At 36.0% G+C, this 21,290-nt stretch overlaps 1 protein-coding gene across 1 annotated transcript; it reads right to left on the bottom strand.

Annotated features, from left to right (window-relative positions):
- Positions 1 to 98: 98 nt before the first annotated feature.
- Positions 99 to 19,655, bottom strand: LOC136679425 (renin receptor-like). The gene is made up of 9 exons (XM_066657937.1): positions 19,523 to 19,655; positions 18,178 to 18,308; positions 17,527 to 17,655; positions 14,867 to 14,962; positions 13,324 to 13,461; positions 5,596 to 5,649; positions 3,031 to 3,180; positions 2,746 to 2,865; positions 99 to 1,749 (listed from the first exon to the last, which is right to left on the bottom strand). The coding sequence occupies exons 1-9, from the start codon at positions 19,575 to 19,577 to the stop codon at positions 1,555 to 1,557; spliced, it is 1,068 nt and encodes a 355-aa protein (XP_066514034.1). The 5' UTR covers positions 19,578 to 19,655; the 3' UTR covers positions 99 to 1,554.
- Between the last annotated feature and the right edge of the window lie 1,635 nt (positions 19,656 to 21,290).

Here is a 21,290-nt window from a genome sequence, read left to right on the forward strand (position 1 = left end):
GCTAACAGCAGTGCAACACCCATAGACCTCTGTGATTTTAATGCTAAACCTGTTCTCTTACTAACAGCACAAACCATAACAAAATTACAAAAGTTTCCCAGTGGTCTTTTATTAACATTAAAGTTTTAATTCGTTCTGGACACAAAGGTTATCTATCAGACAGACAATCAAATATGCATCATTTTCTACTTTAGCACATCAACTTTTATACAGATTTAGAGATAAAATTATCTGTACCATAAATGCACACGGGTAGGATGTGATACTCATACGGCTTGTCAGGTATATCAGGAATAATACGAGAACTTTCAAATCAACACAAACAAACAATAAATAAACTCTGGGGTTCAATTCATAGATCATCAACACAAGACAGCAAAACACAATCATTAGTGTAGCATGACAAATTAAGCATTATCCACTCACTCAGAAATACAATTAACTTATATACATCTTGTTTTAGACATTTCTTCATCCAACAACAATGCTAACATGACTAACAATAAATGAGAGTGGGGACACAACCTACACTCAATGAAAATAAGAAGGTACATTCTGTGATGCCACAGAAGAATCAAATGTTGCCATTTTTCAATATTTAAAATAAAAAAAAAAACATTTCAATAGATGGTTCTTTCAAACCATGTTTATAAATACGATTTTAGCCTTGTTACAGTTCAAAAGTACCTCCACAAAATCTAAAAGATACAATGAAACCCTTACCATTGGCAAATAACTTTTAAAAATTCCTTTATAAACACATAATTCTATGGCATCATTCCAACAACTTCCCTTGTCTTTCTGAACAGTGTAAACTTGTAAAAACCTTTTATGAGTTCCCATTCATTATTAGCAATGTTAGCATTTTTGAGGGCTAATCTTCTGGTCTCTGAAAACTACCAAACAGCAGGCATAAATAAATATTCTGCAAATATTCATTTAACATTTACAGTTGAATGGAACACGCGTCTTTGTACAATGCATTTCAGAGACATATACACTGACACTTTAACTGGATTTTATATAGAAGTGAGAGAAATGCACACACACATCCACACACACAAGGACTGGACCATTAATGGATTATTTCAAGATCCTATTTGAAAGAGTGCAGTTTTCATATCCTAAAAAAAATCCAAAATGCTGCAATTATAATAACAATTAAAATAGCCAAACCTTTTAAGTGGGTATATATAACATAAAAATTTAGAGCCTGATAAATGCATGTAACATCGAGCAGATGCGACCAATGCACACGTAAACTGATACACCACACACCATAACCACAAGAGACCTGCAGTGTGACACACTACAGTCTGAAGGCAAAAAAAACACTATATGCTTTTTTGAGAGAAATAACAGATCTGGGCCTAAATCTATAGAAGGTAATAAGAACGCAGTTTATACTGAAATCAGAGAATGTATCAGAAAAATTGCAATTAGATCTTTTTCACAAATTGTTCAATCCTAATATACACACACACACACACACACACACACACAACACAGCAACATGGAATGGAAAGCTAGTTTTTGATCATAAGTGATTATTTATTAATCCATGCGGATCTTCTGATTGGTCATCCTGTAAATGATGCTGTCATAGCCAGGGTCCATGTTCCAGAGGTTGTATGAGATGACAATGACGGCTAAAGCCAAAACAATCATCAGCCACAGCACAATGTTAAAAATCACAGCATAGTCAAAGTTGTAGTTGTAGGCCAGATTATAAGGGCTTCCTGGATTGCTCTGCAACAAAAAGATGGTAAACAACACATACAGATCAAAACAGACACCAGACTTCTGTGTCATTACAATAAAATGGAAAGTAGGTCAGTGGTAAACTCTGAAAGGTCTGAACACTGTGCTAAAATAAACAATTATACATGACCACGGCACCAACTATGAGAATACCTTATTTGAATTCAACACTGAATTCTAATCTACGCATCCAAGTGTGTTGTGTGGTCAGAATGTGTGTGAGAAAGCTTCATACGAGTCTGAGAGAGACATATAAAGCATCTGTCTGAAAGTGATACTTAATTTAATCATTTAAAAAAATAAAAATGCAAGAGACTCAACAGTTGTAGAACACTATTAATTAATAATATTTAGCAGATGTTCTTAAATCATACTGACATCACTTTTAATCATGTTACAGGAGTAGGTTTTTTAGTTCCAACATGACATGATTAAAAGTTGCTATTGCAATTGATATCTTGCCCTATTCAGAAATGCATGCAAAGCAGTGGCAGATCTAGTTTCTGTGGTTTCCTTTATTTCCCATGTTCACTCTCAACTAGTGTTTATGGTGCATTTTTAAATGCATTAAAATATAACTTTTTTCTGTGCACAATTTCCATTTCTTTACTGGAATTAAAGTTGTATTCAGCAACTGAACAGTAATTGTGCAGTGTTTCTGCAGAGGATGTTTTACTGTATGTTCACAAAACAACAACACGTAATTTAAGCATGGGCACACAAACCTTTGCAGAAACCACAAAACCAATTCCAAAAAAAAAAAAAAAGATTTCACAGAGATCAACTCACTGTGGCTTGAAGCAAGCAATTCTGTAAGGTTTTCATTGGTTATCAGTTACACATCTCGCTCCCAGGTAATGAAGCACACTTCAGGCAACAAACATAGCTGGCAACTTATATTTTGGTGTTAAAACTATATAGTATTAGTTTAGTGGATGTAGTGGTAGTGGATAAAACAACAATCATGTTGTGATGGAAACTTACTATCTGTTTGCTTTCCAAAATGGAGCGAGATTTTCTGGTGAGTGGAACCTCAAATGTCTTCACTGTTACCACCTCCACTACTGCGTTGCTGCCATAGACTCCATAAACATCATCAGCAAACTAAAACAGAGAGGACAGAAGAATAGTGGTGGTTAGAACCGAAGCTATTGCACTGTGTGTGTGTACAGGTCGCTATGTAGCAGCATAAGGCCATAACCAATCCTGGATACATATGTATCAGTATTTATTCTTCTTAGTTTCACAGCAACAGCCCTTAATTTTTACCTTCTGCAGCACAGATGCCAGGATCTTGGTGGCATCCTGGAACTGGGGCGAATCGTTACCGTAGCGACGGGAGATTTCCTCCAAACCAGCGAGCTCCAGGGAGAACAGGTCAGGAGCCTGGTCCTTGGCCAAGTGCTTATGTCTCAGCAGCTATAGAAACAAAGTAAGGAATTATTTAAGAGAAAACAAGACTGTTCCAAACACTTTTCTACAAGAACACCCCTCTCGGTCGGACTGAGTGGCAAAACTGTGTTTACTATACTATACTAATATATATATATATATATATATATATATATATATATATATATATATATATATATATATATATATATATATATATTTAAATAAATAAAAGGGTTTCTTAGTCAAGACAATAGGTCTGTATAGAACCATGCACACAGAAAAAAACATTTGTATGCTTAAAGGATTCTTTGCATTTTGAAAGAGTTCTTCAGATCAATGAAAATTTTCATTTAAAATCTACATAACACTCTTTTGAAAATGGTCCTATACAGCACCCAAAAAAACCTGATAATATTACGATATCAAGCTTGTAATAAGAACCCATTTCCATGCAATTTAGAAAATATTTGACATAGAACATGTTACAATATATTTTCCATCAATCTGAAAAAACACTTTCACAAGGTACAGTGGTTCTTTAAATATTCATGGTTCAACCACAGTCACTACTGAAAGTCCAATGGAGAACCACTTTTATGAGAAACCACAAAAAAGAGGGACTGAAAAAGCGAAGTATTAATTAAAGGTAGTTAAACATTAACAGTGATCCACCACACCGCTACTCAGTAAGAGCAGATATCTGACATATGCATACCCCTCTGTTTAACTCCCACTGATGTGTCCATAGAATGTGATATGTTAAAAAAGCAGCAACTCTAATAACATAATATTACAATACCATAATGACATATCATATCTTCTGACAAAAATAAATAAATACATGACAAAAATAGATAAATAAATTTAATTAGTGAAACATACATATATACACCTCTGACATTATAAAATCGGAGATGATTGGACACTGGATTAAAGGCCTGTGAATGAAGACCCACCTTCTTTGTGGAGACAGATTTCCATTTCAACCAATTATTTGTCCCACAAAACTATGAAGAAGAGGGTGTAGATCAGGGATATCCAAACTTTTTTCAAAGGGGTCCGAACTGGATCATATCAGTAATGTTATGAGCCAGTCTCTCTTTCCAAGTATATTATTAATAAATTATTTATTACAGTGTTTTCAAAATATGAAAAACACAAATTTACAAATCAGTTTATATTTATTAACTACTGAATTTCATTTTAGAGCTTTAACTGCTACAGGACAGCAGAAATCCAACATTTTACTCCAAAAATACTTCCCTCTCTTGAAATCGATTCTCACTGTCAACTTTGCGTTTTTTTTTTTCTGCAGCCATCAACAAATGTCATTCTGTGAATTACTTTGTTGTCCCAGAGGAATTAATGGCATTTAAGTTGAAGAGGGGAAAAAAACCTGCCAAGTGCTAGCAGTCGACTAATGATGTATTCATAAAAGTAATGCCACTGGCCAATTAAAATCTTACAGCAGGCTGCATTTGGCCCTGGGGCTGAACTTAGATGAAGAAAACTAAGACACTGTTTTCAGTGATGGAGAAGACTGCCTTTAACACCAGTTTATTGCAACTGGTGGCAAGCATATGTTCACCCTTATCCCACCTACACCTCTCCCCTCCTACTACTCCCCTCACTCCTAATTGACCATCACCCCTCACACCTACCCGTCTAGCCCATCTCCTTCTTCCTTCGACCATCACACCTCCTCTTTACACTTACCCCACCTCTCATTCCTCTCCCGATTATCATATTCTTCATCAATCTCATTCTATATACCCCTCCTCTCACTCCTCTTCTTCCTCCTGCTCCTCCCCCAAATCTCAAAGTATATATGAACCTCCTAAAATGTATTTGGGCAGACTGAGATCATCCAGCTGTACTCACACATGGTCCTGTGTATGTGTAAATAAACTCCAGTCAACGCCAAACTCCAGTCTCCTGACTCTTCAATGCCGAATTTCTAACACTTGGTTAAAAAGAGGTTTCACTTAAACATCTTTTTTTTCTTAACTGCTGGAGGCAACTGGAATGTACATTGTGAAAATGTGCATTGTTCTATATCCTCTCTCTTTGGGCTTACAAAAGTGATTTTTTTTATTATGCGTTTAAAGTATCATGAGAAACCAAATCGGTAAACCAGAATCATGACTCAGATCAAATCGTTATCAGACAAAAATTCCACCACTACAATATAACAAAATTTATTTTCTTTATGCTGTTAGGTTTTCCGCCTTAATCTACTTTGTAAACATCAACAAATGTGCACCTATACAGCAGATCCTTCTAATAAATTAGATACAAAGTTGATCCAACTTAACTCTGACAAATCAATTGGGTTACAAAATTATATGATAAAGATGTCAGCAGTCTACAAAATAATAGCCTTTACTAGAAGCATTTTGCATTGATTATTGTATTGTGAAAAGAGTGAAGGGGACGTACCAGTGCAGATATATCATGCAACACTTGAACCTCGGAGAGGAACAGAAGATCAGCCTGAAAGAGTGGAAAAATATTTTTAGCCACAAATATATACATAAAAACAACAATTAATTTACCATGGGCATGCTTGCTAGTTTTAATAATTCATGATTGATATAGCATTAATATCACAACCTTATATGTTTTTGCTGCTTAGTTAGTAATAAACAATCGCTTAACTTGAGACAGCTAGGTGTGTATCATTTTTGACACACTGTAAATGTGATATAGTGAAGTAAAGCTGAAATTAATGTTTCTCTAATCTTTAAAAGTTTAAAACATTTGAAAACAGTAGAGACCATGATACTCTTGGCAAAGTACATTGTGAAGTGTTGATTTGTAGAAAGGTTTGTGAATTTAGTTTTGAAAGTCTTTATTCTAAGTGTATGTAATTTTTTGACCTCAGGTGTATGCTCAAAAAATTCAAACAGGCCTATGAACTTGTTTATAATAAAATTCAAAGATGCCAATAAAGCTTATTGAATTGATATAACTAGTTCACCTTTTTAAAGCAAATGTATTAAATCAAAGTATTATTTATAGAAAGCTCTGCCTATCTGTATTGGCACAGTGAAAAATACAGTTAATTATAATGTTCAACAAGGCTGATTATACAAGAACAGATTATTAAAACAAACAAACAAAAACAAAACACATGCTCATTTTCACACACACAATGCCACTTCATCTGCTGTAAATGGGTCTGGCCACAAACTTTCATTTGTGAACAACAAGCTATTAGTGCTGTGTTTCCCAAGTTTGTATGAACAGACTACAGCAAGATACATTATCTTTGTTAATCACCTGAAACTATTCACTACACTTAATAGTTGTATTTGAACACTATAACCATGTCTTAACATTTAAATTTTTTTAAACTATACTGAACATTCTGTAAATGAAACTTCAGGTCTGGCTAGCTAGAATTAGAGATCTGCCAAGATGTTAGGCTTGGGTTTATATTGTAATGAGTTAAATAATAGGAAGTAGATTAGCATATTTTGAAGGGGCATACTAGTGTGCCTTTATTTCCTCTCTTTCCCTCTCACTGTCATTATTTCAACCTATGCCTCATTACAATAAAAGTGCTATATATAGACTAGCTTCATACCATGTGGATGTAAAAGGAAAGATCATAGCACATCCTTGTGTGCAAAACTTTGTCTAGAAGTATGTTAAGCATTTTTGTAGCCTAGCTATAGAACTGTGCTAAAACATCAGAGGTTGGTTCCATTATATTCCTCCAAAACATTTTCTTGGTAAACATTTTAGATTGCAATTACTAATAAACAAAACTTATTACATGTATGATTAAATTGTATAATGTAGCTAACATGACTGTCCATTGCCTATAACCTATTTAAAGCATAACTGCACTGTATTAGCATGAATCATCAGAAGATCCAGTGAAACAATAAACTTAATAAAAGGCTTTAGAGCTGTGTTCTTGGCCAAGGCAAAAAAAAAAAAAATAAAAAATAAAAAAGTTGACCAGTTTCACAATAGCCCTAAAAGGTGAAACAGTATGTCAGCAAGTGTCAGCAATTTCCTTATTTTAACTCACACTGTCATGTTATATTTAGTCTTATATAAGGTTAATAAAATACTGAACCTCAGCACCTCGCAATGCTGGTTAATTGACTTCAGCCACAGTCAGTGCCCAGCCAATGGTCAAGGAATCAGTTAATTAATTTATTATTTTTTATTATTTTAAGAGTTTACTTTGTTTCTTTTTTATGTTCATGTTCAAATCTATACAAAAGTTATTTCTGGTCACGTACTCTGACTTGATGAGAAACATTATAACCATGCTGATATAGCATCATGTTTTTTTTTCACAACCACTGTATCAATCCATTGAGCCATTGCTAACAACTCTCTTTAAAATGCAGCTGTCCTTACTACATTTTTCACCACTAAATAAACCTCAGCTCATTTCACACCAATAAACGGTCTTCAGTTTACTTTGAGAATACCAATAAAAATCATACACCAACTATATTTCTTGTCAGTGTTATAAACACACAAGTTTAACAAATTTCTCATAATAAAATGGAGGGCAGTGGCAGGTACTCAGGACAATTAGTTCAACACAGATACAAAATGAGACATTAAGTTTTAAGTGGAAAAAAATATAATGATCCAAGTATTACCCTTAATCTGAAAGAGAATGAAACAAGAAACTTTGAACTAACAAACAAAAACAAAATTAAATGACTTGAGGTGAATTCAAGTTACAAATACAAAGCAAACAACAATAAGAACAATGAAGAGAAAAAACAGTGGAGAGAAAGGCCATTGGAGATTCAGTCGCTGTAATGTGTGGCGGCTGCTGGTCTTTCTAAGAGGGGAAGCTCATTGCAGCTCAGCTTTCCTTGCAGTCTTAGAGAAATCGCCACTGGTGAGGAGCTTTTAGCTGCATATTAAGGGTGTTTCTCAAATCACTTTGTGTTGCCTACATAGAGCACAAAATCTTTCAAATTAAGTCAGCTTTGGTTCAATATGGATAGTGTTATATTAGAATTATAATGCATTGTTTGGCTGATTAAAACTGCTAAGTCACCTCACTACTTATGGTGCACTACAATGGGACATAGAGAAATTTGAGATAGTTGCAGCTTCACCGAGCAAACAGGGCTAGATGGACTATATTGGGCTGAAGTATGTATTTCTGGAGTAGTTTATTCAGCAGATTAGTGGTGTGAGAAATTTACTCTGAGGTTTAGTGATATAGTATGCTGTTAGTGAGCTCAAGCTGATCCAGTATGGGCGGTGAGTGAAGTGCAGTAGAGTTTGTTATTGTGATGTAGCAACAAGCTAATTGTTGAGGAACTATCATTTGGCAGAAGGATTCATGAATTTTATAAGCATATTTGATGCCACTTTCACAGCTCTGTTTATTTATTTCATATATTATACACTGAATTGTTGAATAAAAGCAATAACACACTCAAGGTTGTGTCATATCTTGAAAGAACAGAATGACAGTGAGGAACTGTGTATGTACTGCATCACAGCCATGCTGTTATTTCTTGATAACACTCTCACCTTTGTGTTCTATTAAATATCTAATTCCACCACAATGTTTATTATTTACAATAAAGTTTATTATTTTTAAGCAAACGTTTTTAAAACATTTAATTTTTAAAACAATTTGTAATGATATCATATTTATATGATAAACAGCAAGGTAATGTCTTATTAACACATTTTTTGTTTTTTACAAGCCCACCCACAGCACAAACGTTCTGTTTTCACACACTGTGATGCCAAACTCTGATTGCAAACAAAGTGTCTAGAGAAGTATTTCTAGTGAAATCAGTGTAGGTAGCTATCACCTTCAAAGTTGCTCTACAAGCTTCAGGCAAATAAACCCAGCTCAAGGTACTTTGGAAACTTCAATGGGGTGCTAATTTTCCAGTCATGCTACAAGCAGGTTAGTATGGTAGTATGATAAAATGTGTTGCTACCCAACCCTATTTTAGAGGTGATGTTGTATATGCGTCAAAAAAATAATAATAATAAATAAAAAAATAAAAATGTGCACTGTGCCCTTAAAAGGCACTGTGCACGTGCAGGTAGCCCCGTACTGTGGAATAGAGTTTTGTTCCGGTTTTCTGCCAACAAACTTACAAACCACTAGAAACTGTCCTTTGATCATTGAAATGCCTTTTAACAAAAGTCGCTCACATTTAACAATTAGTAACTTTTACAGTTGCTTCATCCTCTCACCATTTCCATAAATCTTTTTAAAAAAGTTTTTTTTTTTAATGAATATAGGAAAATGCCGAAGTACATATAGCTAAAGAAGATAACTGAAGATAATAAATGCAGGTATCAGCTAAGCATGCATACCCCTCTACAATAGAGTAGCTTAAATCTGTGCAAAAGTGATTTTGCACAAAACTTTATCTGAACATTTTCAAATGGTGACACATGATTACAACGACCTTGAGCTCAGTAGACACCTTTGCATGTAATCCACCATGTTTAAGAAAAGAGGAGAGATGAATGCTCTCAGATTTAAACTTGATTCAAGTTTGATAGAGAACAAGGTTTTTGGTTAAAAAATGAGCACATATCAAGATGCCAAAAAAAAATGTAAATATATTTTACTTTTCAGCCATATATTACATTTTTAACCATATAAGGCCATAGAAAAGCATTAGGCAACCACACACTAACAAACTATAAGTGGCACATTAAATTATTCCCAAGCTTCCTGTGTGCTAAAGTCATTCTGAAGTATGCAGAATTTAAAGTGCTTCCCCACTTCATCTAATAAAGTCAATATATAGAATTCTTAACCTGTAAATAGGCACATTAAAAAACACACCAGTCATAAGCCTTGGTTTCAGAAAAACGTGATTTTGCAGCACCATCTTGTGGACAAACAAAAATCAATGGACATTCTAACATTAAAAGGGGACACAGTTCTGTGGGGTCTTAATGAAACATCTGTGACCACTTTTCCTAACACTGTCAAAACAGCTTTGTTCAGAACGACACGTTGTTTTAAATTAAAAGATTTAATGAGCACCATAGCCCCCCTTGCACCCTGTCTAGCTAGCTCTGTTCTGGTTCGAGAGCCTGTTTCTTTAAATAGTAATGAGTCACAGTGAAGATCTTGCTTACTGTTATGTTGGCTTGGTTCTCTTTCTTCTCTGTTCTTGCTTTTGTCATTTTTGCAGAGCACTCTTATTTCGCCACTTGTCTAGGTTCTGTCTTGTTTATTTCTGTCTGGTTGTTTTATTTCACATTTTGTTGCTCAATAAGCACTCCAGATACACCAAAATGGTGTGCAAACTTTAACTATAACAAATCCACAATACTAATATTACTATATTACATACTACTATTCACTTTTAAAGAGCATCACGAGAGAGATTATTTTTAAAAAGTAACAGAAACATGATCGGGAAATTACATTTTTTTCTTTGGGTTGTTTATGATTGTCAAAAAAATGTCTCTCAAACAAGTAATCTGTGTTAGAAGCCTCCATTTCACAGTAAATTAAGAGTCATATGTGTACTTTACTTGCGAGTAAAGATAATGGCTGACTTCTGAAGAGCCCTGTTCCAGAAAAATCACTTAAACTACACGCCACGCCACTATTACATCACGATGAACAGCAGCCATCCCCAACCCCGGAACCCAAAGGAGCAAGGAGAAAAGAGGTGGGACTAATATTTAGACTCTGGGTCGCAGCCATGACCTCCGGACATAGAGTTATAGAATCAAGTCTTTCTGGATCCAGTTACTTTATATAGTGCATATTGCTGTTATGTGTCTGACTCAGCATCCCTCTTTGCACATTCTTTTCCACAGTTAAACCAAACTGAGCTTCCATTATTAAAACTAACAGAACCTTACTGATACCCTTTTGTATAAGCTTTGATAATCATAACCATTTTAGTATGTTGGGCTGGTGAGATTTTAAAGCTGCAGCTCATTTGAGGGTTGAGAGAGAAGAGTTAAAGGTTCAGCCAGACAGCGGATGGTAGACAATACTTCATTGCTCGTGTCAAAAAGACCAATCAATCATTCATTTAATCAATCGAGGAATAAATCCCATATTTAGAGGGGCAAACGTGGTTAATTTTATTATTATTATTATTATATTATACTAGAAGATATGATGACGTTTTTAGGGCCACAGTATTGAAACAATAAATAAGATTCTGAGAATAAAGTCAGAATTGTGAGCATAATCTCGGAATAATCCTGAAAAAAAAAATCTCGGAATAATTCGCTGCACATATAAATGGGGCAGACACAACCACAGTGTAATTAAGGAATGCAGTGTGTTGCTGATATAGTTTTCATGAATAAATACTCAGTCCTCTGCCACATCAGGACCAGACTGTGATTATTATATAGTATTTAATATATTTATATATTATATAGTATTTAAACCCTGAATCGGTGCAAGAACCCGTTTATTCAGAACAGGGCATGTAGTTTCACAGGATACAATTAATGATCAAGAAATCAATCGATCCAGAGCGAGTGGACCAAAACCAAAGCAGCATGCATCGCAGTCAGGGGCTGCACGAAGGGGGTTTAGTTAACATTTCGTGTGGATGCATTTAATAAGTAACAACTCACTCTATGGCGCACAGACTGAGAGTCTCTGTCTGTCTGCATATTGCAATTAAAAAATAAATAACCCTCAAGAGTGAGATACCTGATGTATGTCCAAAATGTACAGAGTAGCGAGGGACACTGGTCCACTGTATGTGGTATTGCAGGAAAGAGGTAGAGGATATAATTGAGACAATCATTTCCAAACAATTACAACTAGATCCAAAGCTGTTTTTACTGGGATTGTACCCAGAAAAACACAAATATACTAAAAATGAACGGAAATTTGTAGATTTAGGCCTGCTAAATGCAAAAAGAAAGTATAGCGTTGTTTTGAAAAAAAACTCAGACCAACTGTGAACCAATGGATCCGACAGATGCTAACTGCCCTCACATTAAAGAAGATTACATATGTGCTAAAGGGTAAACAAGATTTGTTTGAGTGTATCTGGAACCCTTTCATTGTGTATATTAAAAACCTAAAAATGTCAAAGGACAGTACAAATGCCTAAAAAAGAAATGGACACTAGTTCCTAAGTATGAACAATACTTTTTCTCTTTTTTTCTGAGTAGTACTAATGTTACTATGTGTAGATCTGTGACAGGTTGCATTGTGTTTAATGTTTTGTGAAAGGCACCTCATTGTATAATTTAGTTTGCTTTTAAGTGAATTTTAGTTTTGCTGTTAATCATTACTACAAGGTTTGTTTGTTTTTTCGTTTTTGCTTTAACTCATAAGGACATTTTGGCAAAAAATAAATAAATAACCCTAGATTATTCTCAGAATTCTCACTGTATTCTCTGAATCTTATTTATTTATATATCGCTCAGTGGCGGATACTAGTCTATCAAGGAAGGGATGCTCAATTTCGGCCTACATCATAAAATGTGTCGGTTTATTTATGCGTAAATTTCATTCAAGAAAATTATCTGTGACCCTGTTTTACCAACAAGGCGTCTTTTCCAGGGACTTGACTAGTGTCCTCTCAATGGCCAGCAGAGCTAGGCTGCTTAAACGGCCTTGGCCCATGTGAAGTGTGTCCGTCTGTGAGTGCTTTGTGACGGGGGAGGGGCTCAGCAGCACCCACTGGACAGAAACTTCTAATAGAAGTCAGAAAGAGTGATAGAAGTCAGTCTCTAAACACAAGCAGCTACAAAAAAAAAAAACCCACCAGAAACAGATGCTCGATTTGTCGCTAGTCTTTTTTAACAAAGAAAATGCCGCTAAGAGGATTAAACAAAAGTCCCCGGCTCAACTCAGAACAAAATGAAAATTTAATGCTCCCACGGATCTTTACACCAAAGGATCGCTGATCAAAAAGGGATTCAGCCTCAGACAGATTATATATTTGATCACTTATTTTTTGACATTTTAGGGGAAGCCGAGATTCCCTTGCAGTCTTAGAGCAATCGCCTCTGAAATATATATTTTTCTTTTTCCCCCAATGCCGTGGCCCTAAAACTCCATCTTACATTAGTTAGAGGTGAGCCTGTATTTACTCATTTAGAATGTCATGAACCCTGATACTAATGTACATATTCCTTCCTTCAGCTGCAAAAGAGAAGGCAGCTGTTAGAGATTCAGCCTGTGTGTGTGTGTGTTACCTCGCTGTTTCTGCTGAGTGAATGCAGGGGAAGGGAGTGCAGTACTGAACCTTCCTGTGAAAGACGAGCTCTTATCTGCTGCAGAGTGACAGGTAGATCCTCAAAAACTGTGTTAGCCATCCCCATCATATACAGCCTCTACATAAACACATGTGCGCGTACACACAAAAACACACAGACACACAAAATCAGTCTTCGTCCCCTAAAAAATACTATTCTACAGATTTAATATAGTTCAGTGAAACAAGCAGAATATTAGTGTGACAAATATACAGAATTTTATTTAGGTTTATATATGTGTATTTTTTAAATATGCTAAAGGCTTTTTAATGACGTGCAAGCCATTTTCACACACAAACCCAGAATCTTTCCAGATGTTACCTAGAGGAGCTGTATGCCTGAACACATATGTCCATAATATTTTTACTATACATTACTTGGAATTTATCATTCCAGCCCACCCCCCACCGTACAAAATCCAGATTTTTTTTCCTGGGTGTAGAGAGGCGGTAATGTTCCGGAGACTCCCAGTGAATTAATGCGAGTATCTGGACCATGCAGAACATTTCCAGGTGAGAACTGTTATGTAGAATGCCCAGTGCATTTGTGAAAATGGTTTCAGAGAAGAATGCACCTTGCCTTTCTAATCTTTCCTTGTAAGTGTCTGTTTGAGACAATATTTCAAGCCACAGAGTAAAAGTGTAAAAACGCCGTGGTTGAACTAGTCTCATCTTAGAGAACCAACAGCGTTGCTATTAAAGGCCAGAGTCATTCTGTTAAAACTAATTAATTTGTTTATCCACTGTGACTAAATAAATAAATAAATAAAAACAAGAAAACAAATTTCAAAATATAACAGGTTCTACGCTGTTTAGAAGCATAGCTGGCCAGCTAACAGGCACATGTGTTTAACACCAGAGCAGATCCAACAAATGGAGGCTTATCAGGGGTTATCACAGTATTTTGTCTGTTCAGCTTTTTTTAACCCAAACACTGAGCTAAACTCTACAACTCTGGTGGGCTAATGAGCTTTTGTTTTTTCCCCCACCCATTTTCAGAGTGTGACCTCACCAGTCGGTGAGCACCCACAGCGCCCCCTCCCCTTTCTTAAAGGCACATAAATTAAATTTTTATAATGTCCTCATTTTGAGATACCGTCCACATTTTTAAATACAGCAGTATGCGGAGGGCATTACCGTTATACCACCCAACACTGTATGTAACAACATGAGCCTAGCATATCCAAAATTTTGCTGGTGCTTTAAAAGAATATTAAGTGATTATTTTAAAAGATTGTTCTCCATGTTATGAAACAACTATTATATACAACTAGAGGCCTGGATTTGTACTAAATCCCCAGACACGGTGAAGTACCTGCTTGTGGGAAAAAAACTGGTTCCTTCAAAGAGCACAAAGCAATCTGATTTTTATCTCATGTTAGTTGCACTTTTTAGACAAGATATTCACTTTCATACTGGTGACCACTGCTTAGTGGTAAATATGACTAATTGCTCCTTTATTATGGGCTGAGCTGGAGACCTACCTCCTCACTTGGGGCAAGTTGGAGGACCACTGGGGTGCTTTCAGCAAACAGCGTGTGGATGGTGTTTGCCACACTGTCAAGTGTGAAGGGCACCGGCTGAGAGACAGAGAGAGAGAGAGAGAGAGAGAGAGAGAGAGAAAATAAAATAAGCCAAAGAAACACTGGAATTAAAAGAAAATGGCTGTGATTACTACATCTCAGGAGAAATATAACCAGAACATTCTCCTTCCTCACAATTTATTTAAAGTACACAATAACCTTACAACCAATTGTTTAACGAGAAGACAATGACAAGACTTGGACAAGTACAAATATGAATAATGACCCTAAATCTAAACTGTGCTTTGAAACATTTATTGATTTTTATTTCTGTTTAAATATAACAAAATTGTAGGTATTCTTTAGTAACAATTATTTAAAATTCATACGAATATAGTTTTTGGAATTGAAATGCATCGTACAAAATTATTAAGAGATACAAAGAAAAGGAGTGGTAAAATAAGAACAGACAAACAGGAAATCAGGCCACAAGTCTCATGGCATTAAGAGGAAGTTCATATATGAGTAGATGGAAACTCCACAGCTTTGTAACACTGAAATAACTTCACAGGAAATCACAAAAAAGTGTGGCAGCATGACCACCATCTGACCAGGCTTTGATTAATTCCTGGAAACTTAGTGTTAGAAAAGTCTGATTAAGGAAAAAGTTTTGTTTTTTAACTGGAGTGTTCCTGTTTTAATCCATAACTCAAAAAGCTTATATGTGCCAAAAAAAGTGTTTTTTTTTTTTTTTGTTTTTTTTTTTTTAAACACAGTTATCTGCTGATGTGTGTTTTTTTGTTGTTGTTGTTTTTTTTTAATGGATGGCTTGCTGTGGTAGGGTCCTAGGACTTCCACGATGCAGAGTAGCCTGCCAGAACTGAGGAACGAAAATGAAATTTAGATAAAAGACAGAAACACAATACACCTTAAAAAACATTTCTTTACAAACACACACTCCAACATTAATTTATGGTGCTTTCCACTGCATGGCATCAGCTCAACTTGGCTCATCATGGCTCAAGGCCCTTTACCCTGGTCAAAGTTGTGCCCCCACACAAAATGTAGGCGGTGAGGTCTCAAAACCCTCATCTCTAACAGGAACTGTAGGCTTTGAAAACCACAACAACAGTGGCAGTAACATTAGGAGATGTTTACTCCTTATTGTGTATTCTTATATTGTTTTTGTTTTTTTGGACTGAACACGGCTCTGCGCCCCAATTCTAACAGATTCCCCAGTTCTCTCAGTAGCGCTTTCCTTGTTGCAGCATCCGGCTCTCCCTGGTGTTTCTTGTCAGCTACCAATCCAAGAAGCATCTGAACCTTTTCAAAAGACCACAGCGTAACGTTGCGAGCTGCAGTTGTGAATCGGATAAAAACAAAGGCAACTGCTGTTGTAACTTGGAAATTTTACAAGTGGCTAATTTGTGCTGGAGGTCTGCATTTTGTGATGAATGACAAGTCTCTCTGGCCAATCAGCGCTCTGGAATGTTTACATGTCACATTTAGTACCTACTCGCTCGCTATGAACCAGGCATGAGCAGGGGCCAGGTACCAGATTTGACTGGTAGAAAAGCAAAAGAGCCGAGCTGAATCTAGTAGGTTCCATGCAGTGGAAAAAGTGCCATCAGAGTGATGTGGCCAGTTTAGCGAAACACAATGCGCTGTTAGCTCCTGTAGCACTGGTTTCGTGCCTCCTCCTGTGCTGTTTATGTTCGTATGCCCATCATACGTGTCTTGTGTTCAGAAGTAAGGGCATAGTTAGCTGCTGGCCTCAGGGCTTTTACTTATAGCATTTACTGATGTCCTACCAGGGTAGATATCAATATCAGAAAATGCTTCCAGCTTAAAAACTTCAAACTGAAGAATATGATAAATCTGTATCAGAAAATGAACCACTATTGAAAGTTTTAAAAATGTGTCAAAAATGTTCCCAGTATTAAAACGACACATAGGGCATTTTGATAGGCTGAGTATGGTGGGTTTAATTCACCATGTACACTAGAAAAATGTGTCAGAACACTAGAAAAATAAGATTAAAGTGACAATAGGCAACATTAAAAGCTTAACAGAATCTTAATGTGCCCATGTAGAATAACCTCTGGGAGGGCTGTCTGATGGTGAAGTGTTGTAGACAGTGTCTGACCTGCAAAAACTGGCCAAATAGTTTGTTAAAAACAAGAAGTGTGCTTGCTGTTGTTAAATTATAGCAGCAACAGCATGTTCCATTTTGCTATTGTTTGTTTAGTTATTTTCTTAAAGAAAAAATTATTCTGTTGAAATTTGGAGGAAATCATAGGGCCATTCTGTTGTTACATTTAAAAAAAAAAACACAATTACTACACCACTGTCTCACTTTGAGTCATAATTTATGTAAGCATCCTTTGTAGTGAGCACTACAATCAACCAGTATTTACACATAGAGCTGCCCTTTACAGTGTGTGAACTTTCATGATGAATGGGGAAAAACAAAGTGAGTTCATTAAATTGCATCAAATTGCAATAAACTTTTTGATGTTTTTCTTTCCTGTCATGATTGCCATTATATGCTTGGAAATATTTCCCCATATATTAAAAATATTGTACTACCTTAAATTTAAAACTACATTTGCATGTCTTACATTTTCCAGAGGGTATGAGGTGGTGTTTGAAGGTAGATCCATGCTCCCAATGCCACGCACAGTAATTAGTGCATTAGCTCTGGGACGCTGGAACAGTGATCCTGAAGCTAGACCGGGCCAATCAAGATCCTAGGCAAACAAAAGAAACATAAAACAGGATTCACATATTGGGTTACAACTAATGAGGCTCTAGGCACTAATAATATTCATTCATTCATTCATTGTCTGAAACCGATTATCCAGTTCAGGGTGGCGGCGGTTTCGGAGCCTACACTGAAACACTGGGCGCAAGGTGGGAACACACCTTGGAAGGGTGTCAGTCCTTCACAGAGCGATACACACTCACACAGTCACTCTTACACTTATGGACACTTTTGAGTCTCCAACCCACCTGCCAACGTGGGTTTTTGGATCATGAGAGGAAACCGGAGCAAAATATTGAGATCTACAAAAATGAACAATTATCAGAATGCTTTGCAGTTTGTCGGTTTTCCCAATTCTCCATCTGTACATTAAGGGACCCCTAAGGGTTCTGATGGTCATTTGGAAATCCCAACAATAAATGTGACCCAGACATTTGCTGGAATAACCAGTGAAAATAAAACCTATTTTGCAATGTTGGATGATTGTTAGTAGCTATATCAGCATTACCTCCTGAACAGAGAAGCCCATGGTCAGTGCCACCAGGTCAGGAATTTTCTCTCCGGAGATTGGCCACTGGCCCTCTCTGAAGGTCACATACTGCGGGCTTCTCAGTACCGTCAGCTGGTCTCCTAACACACCTACAAATCAAAATAACATCATATGAAACATTACGTTTACACTTGCAGTCCCAGCTAAGGTTGAAAATTTTGCTAAGTGTTTTATTTGGGTAAAAATACATAGTACAATCACAGCACATTAAAACACAAACCAGCTTTCTAGGACTGAACTGTGGAGGTGTTAGTGCAGATATCTTTGGAAAACTCAAATCACAAGAGCCAAAATAATTATTAAAGCCTACATCACCAACAATTACAAACAAATTACATATTGAATGCATTTTGGAGAAAAAAAAATTCCTAAAGCTTATAAAATTGTTAGATATAACTATGCACCTTTGCCTCAATTCAGTAAAAGCCAATCTATGAATAAACAATTAGTCCCTGCCTCTAACTTCACACACATGTCTGCAACTAGCCTGCAAGTGAAGCTGCATAGAAAACCCCATCCTGCAATTTTACAGGATTTGTTCTTTAGATTTGTGACCTAAGAAACACTGGCTGTCTGAAACTGTGTTTTTGAGAATGTCTTTGGAGCACTGATGTTTAAAAATGTAAATGCTCAGCCATGTTATTGACAGATTATTTTCCTACATTATATGTCTTTTAGCATATACCAGCCAAAATTGTTAAAGGGGTTAAAAACATTTCCCCTGAATCGTTCAGCCTTAAAAGCAGGACATCTGACAAAGAAGTAGGTTGGAATAAAAGCAAAGGACAGAACCACTAAACACCTAAGAGAGTATATTTAATTATTGAGGCGTCTGTTGTGTCTGATAAATATACGAACTCGGCAATTTTTATGTCGCTTAACAGTAATTAACTTGTACTTAATGGTTGTTTTGGCTTTAAAGTAATTTTAATGCATTACAAATTACTAAAGACGCAAACAGTGAAATATATGAAACACTGCGGTGAAGGCTGAGTCACATGACGAAGGCTCATCCTTATTCTTGGTTGAGGAGCTGGATACCGGATCATTTTAAATTATTTTAGCCTTATTTGGTCCTGGAAATCTATCAAAAATGCATTTGATTGATAAGAATAATCCAAGGATACAATAAAGCCTTAAGCTAACCATTTAGCACAGAGATGAAGAAAAACAGCAGCCCGTCTCTAGCTGAAGTCTATGTCTTAGTTTAAGCAGATTACAGCGATTATTTGGTGTTCAATCCTTCATTTACTCAACCCACGAGATTCCAAAGACTGCATAAAACTACAATTTGAATGTTTACCCGAAAAGACGCTCGCAAAAGCCGCAAAAGCGACGAAACCCGGAGAGAAATTCATCTTCGAAGAGCAGTAGTTCCTTCAGCGCTGATCACCTGACGAGCCTCTGGCACGTCACATCGTTAAATTAATGGTGTCTCAAATCGCTCCCTATCTTCTACATAGTGCACTATGTAGGTCGTGAAGTAACTGCATTCACGCCCAAATCATGCATTGTATGTCCTGTGTACATGTGAATGAATATTAGTTGGCTCCATATTAGATATATTTTGCACGCTTTGGGCGCAGCAGTCGGTATTCTAGATGCAACGTAGTACACTATGTAGGGAACAAAGGACCGTTTGAGTAGAAAACAAAGGGTATGTCTCAAATAGCTCCATATTCCCTTCATAAGTCATAACATAACGGCGTCTACAAGCAAATACTGCATTAAATGTAGTAAAAAGTCAATAATATGTATTTGCACGGCGCCGTATTTAGCATTTAGTGCACTGAATTTGTAGTAAATCCCAAATTTTCTGGGTATTTTGTGCACTAATTAGGGAGTAGGGAGCAATTTCACATTCAAGAATGTCTGCGCCGATAGAATACTCCTATCATATTATCATACTAGCACGCATTTGTCTTGTCGATTTTGGACGCAGCCTTCTTTCTTTCTTTCTTGTTTCCCCTGTATCTGTATATTTTTACACACACACACACACACACACACACACACACACACACACACACACACACACACACATATATATATATATATATATATATATATATATATATATATATATATATATATATATATATTCTGCATTTTATTTTCAACATATTGCCCGGTTGTCATTGTTTCAAGTTTGTACACATGGATGAAAGTTTTGTTTAATATTTTATATATATTTAAAGGGCTTTGTATTCTATTTTTAAATGCAAATAATGCTTTTTCGCTTTGTTTCATAAAATGAAAATTTTAAATAATTAAATAAATGACTTGAATAGACCTATTCTTTTCTTACTGTACACGTTATGCTATTCAAGCATAAAAGTGAGTGTCGCCCCCTGCTGGCGTGGAAGATGTGTGATTTTTGGAACACACTGAAGTCATGTATTTCAGCTGTGGATTAGTTACCAGAAGTGGATTAGTTTAGAACCAGAAGTAAACCAAGTTGGTTTACAGCTTTCTCAGTCTCCTCCATCTTCTCTGTATATTTGGCTGGGGTTGCACTTTTCATTTCTCTTTTTCTGAACCAGCTGATGTTGGATTTGTTCCAGTGAGAAAATAAAAGCACATTTAAAAGTACATTTATATGCCTTCTGGGTTTCTCTTGGTGCACATTGCAAATAGTAATGTATTTTTTCATAAATAATCATGAATCAGAACACTGATTTTAATTGCTCAGTTTATGGAAGAATTATAGTTTTAAAATCACTGTCTAAACTTGTCTCGCTGCTCCAAAATTGGTTCAGTTTTTCTTGCTCTAGGACTAGATAAACATCCAGTATGTTAAAACAAGGGAAAAGTGGACTAGATCTTCATGGTAAACTCTTAAATATACGTTGTCATACGTTGACCCTAATGTTAATATGTATGACATATGGTTTTATGTAAGAATGTGGTCCAAAAAATAGTCCTAATGGATTTTCACATGGTCTGTGTTCCTTACGATTAACCATATTAGGCCTTCTGACATGTTAACAAGGTCAAACCTATGTTGTGAGAAATAAGCAATCAACACTATGGCGGAGCATTTTTACTTTTACTAGAAACTGCAGTATTCC

Source organism: Hoplias malabaricus, chromosome Y (genome assembly GCF_029633855.1).
Source record: "Hoplias malabaricus isolate fHopMal1 chromosome Y, fHopMal1.hap1, whole genome shotgun sequence".
NCBI lineage: Eukaryota > Metazoa > Chordata > Actinopteri > Characiformes > Erythrinidae > Hoplias > Hoplias malabaricus.

Coding starts and splice junctions, on each gene's coding strand:
- LOC136679425 (XM_066657937.1), bottom strand. CDS start 19,577: ATGAATTTCTCTCCGGGTTTCGTCGCTTTTGCGGCTTTTGCGAGCGTC. Junction 17,656..18,177: donor TGGGCTTCTCTGTTCAGGAG/GTAATGCTGATA, acceptor TTGTTTGCCTAG/GATCTTGATTGGCCCGGTCT. Junction 14,963..17,526: donor CCTCATACCCTCTGGAAAAT/GTAAGACATGCA, acceptor TCTGTCTCTCAG/CCGGTGCCCTTCACACTTGA.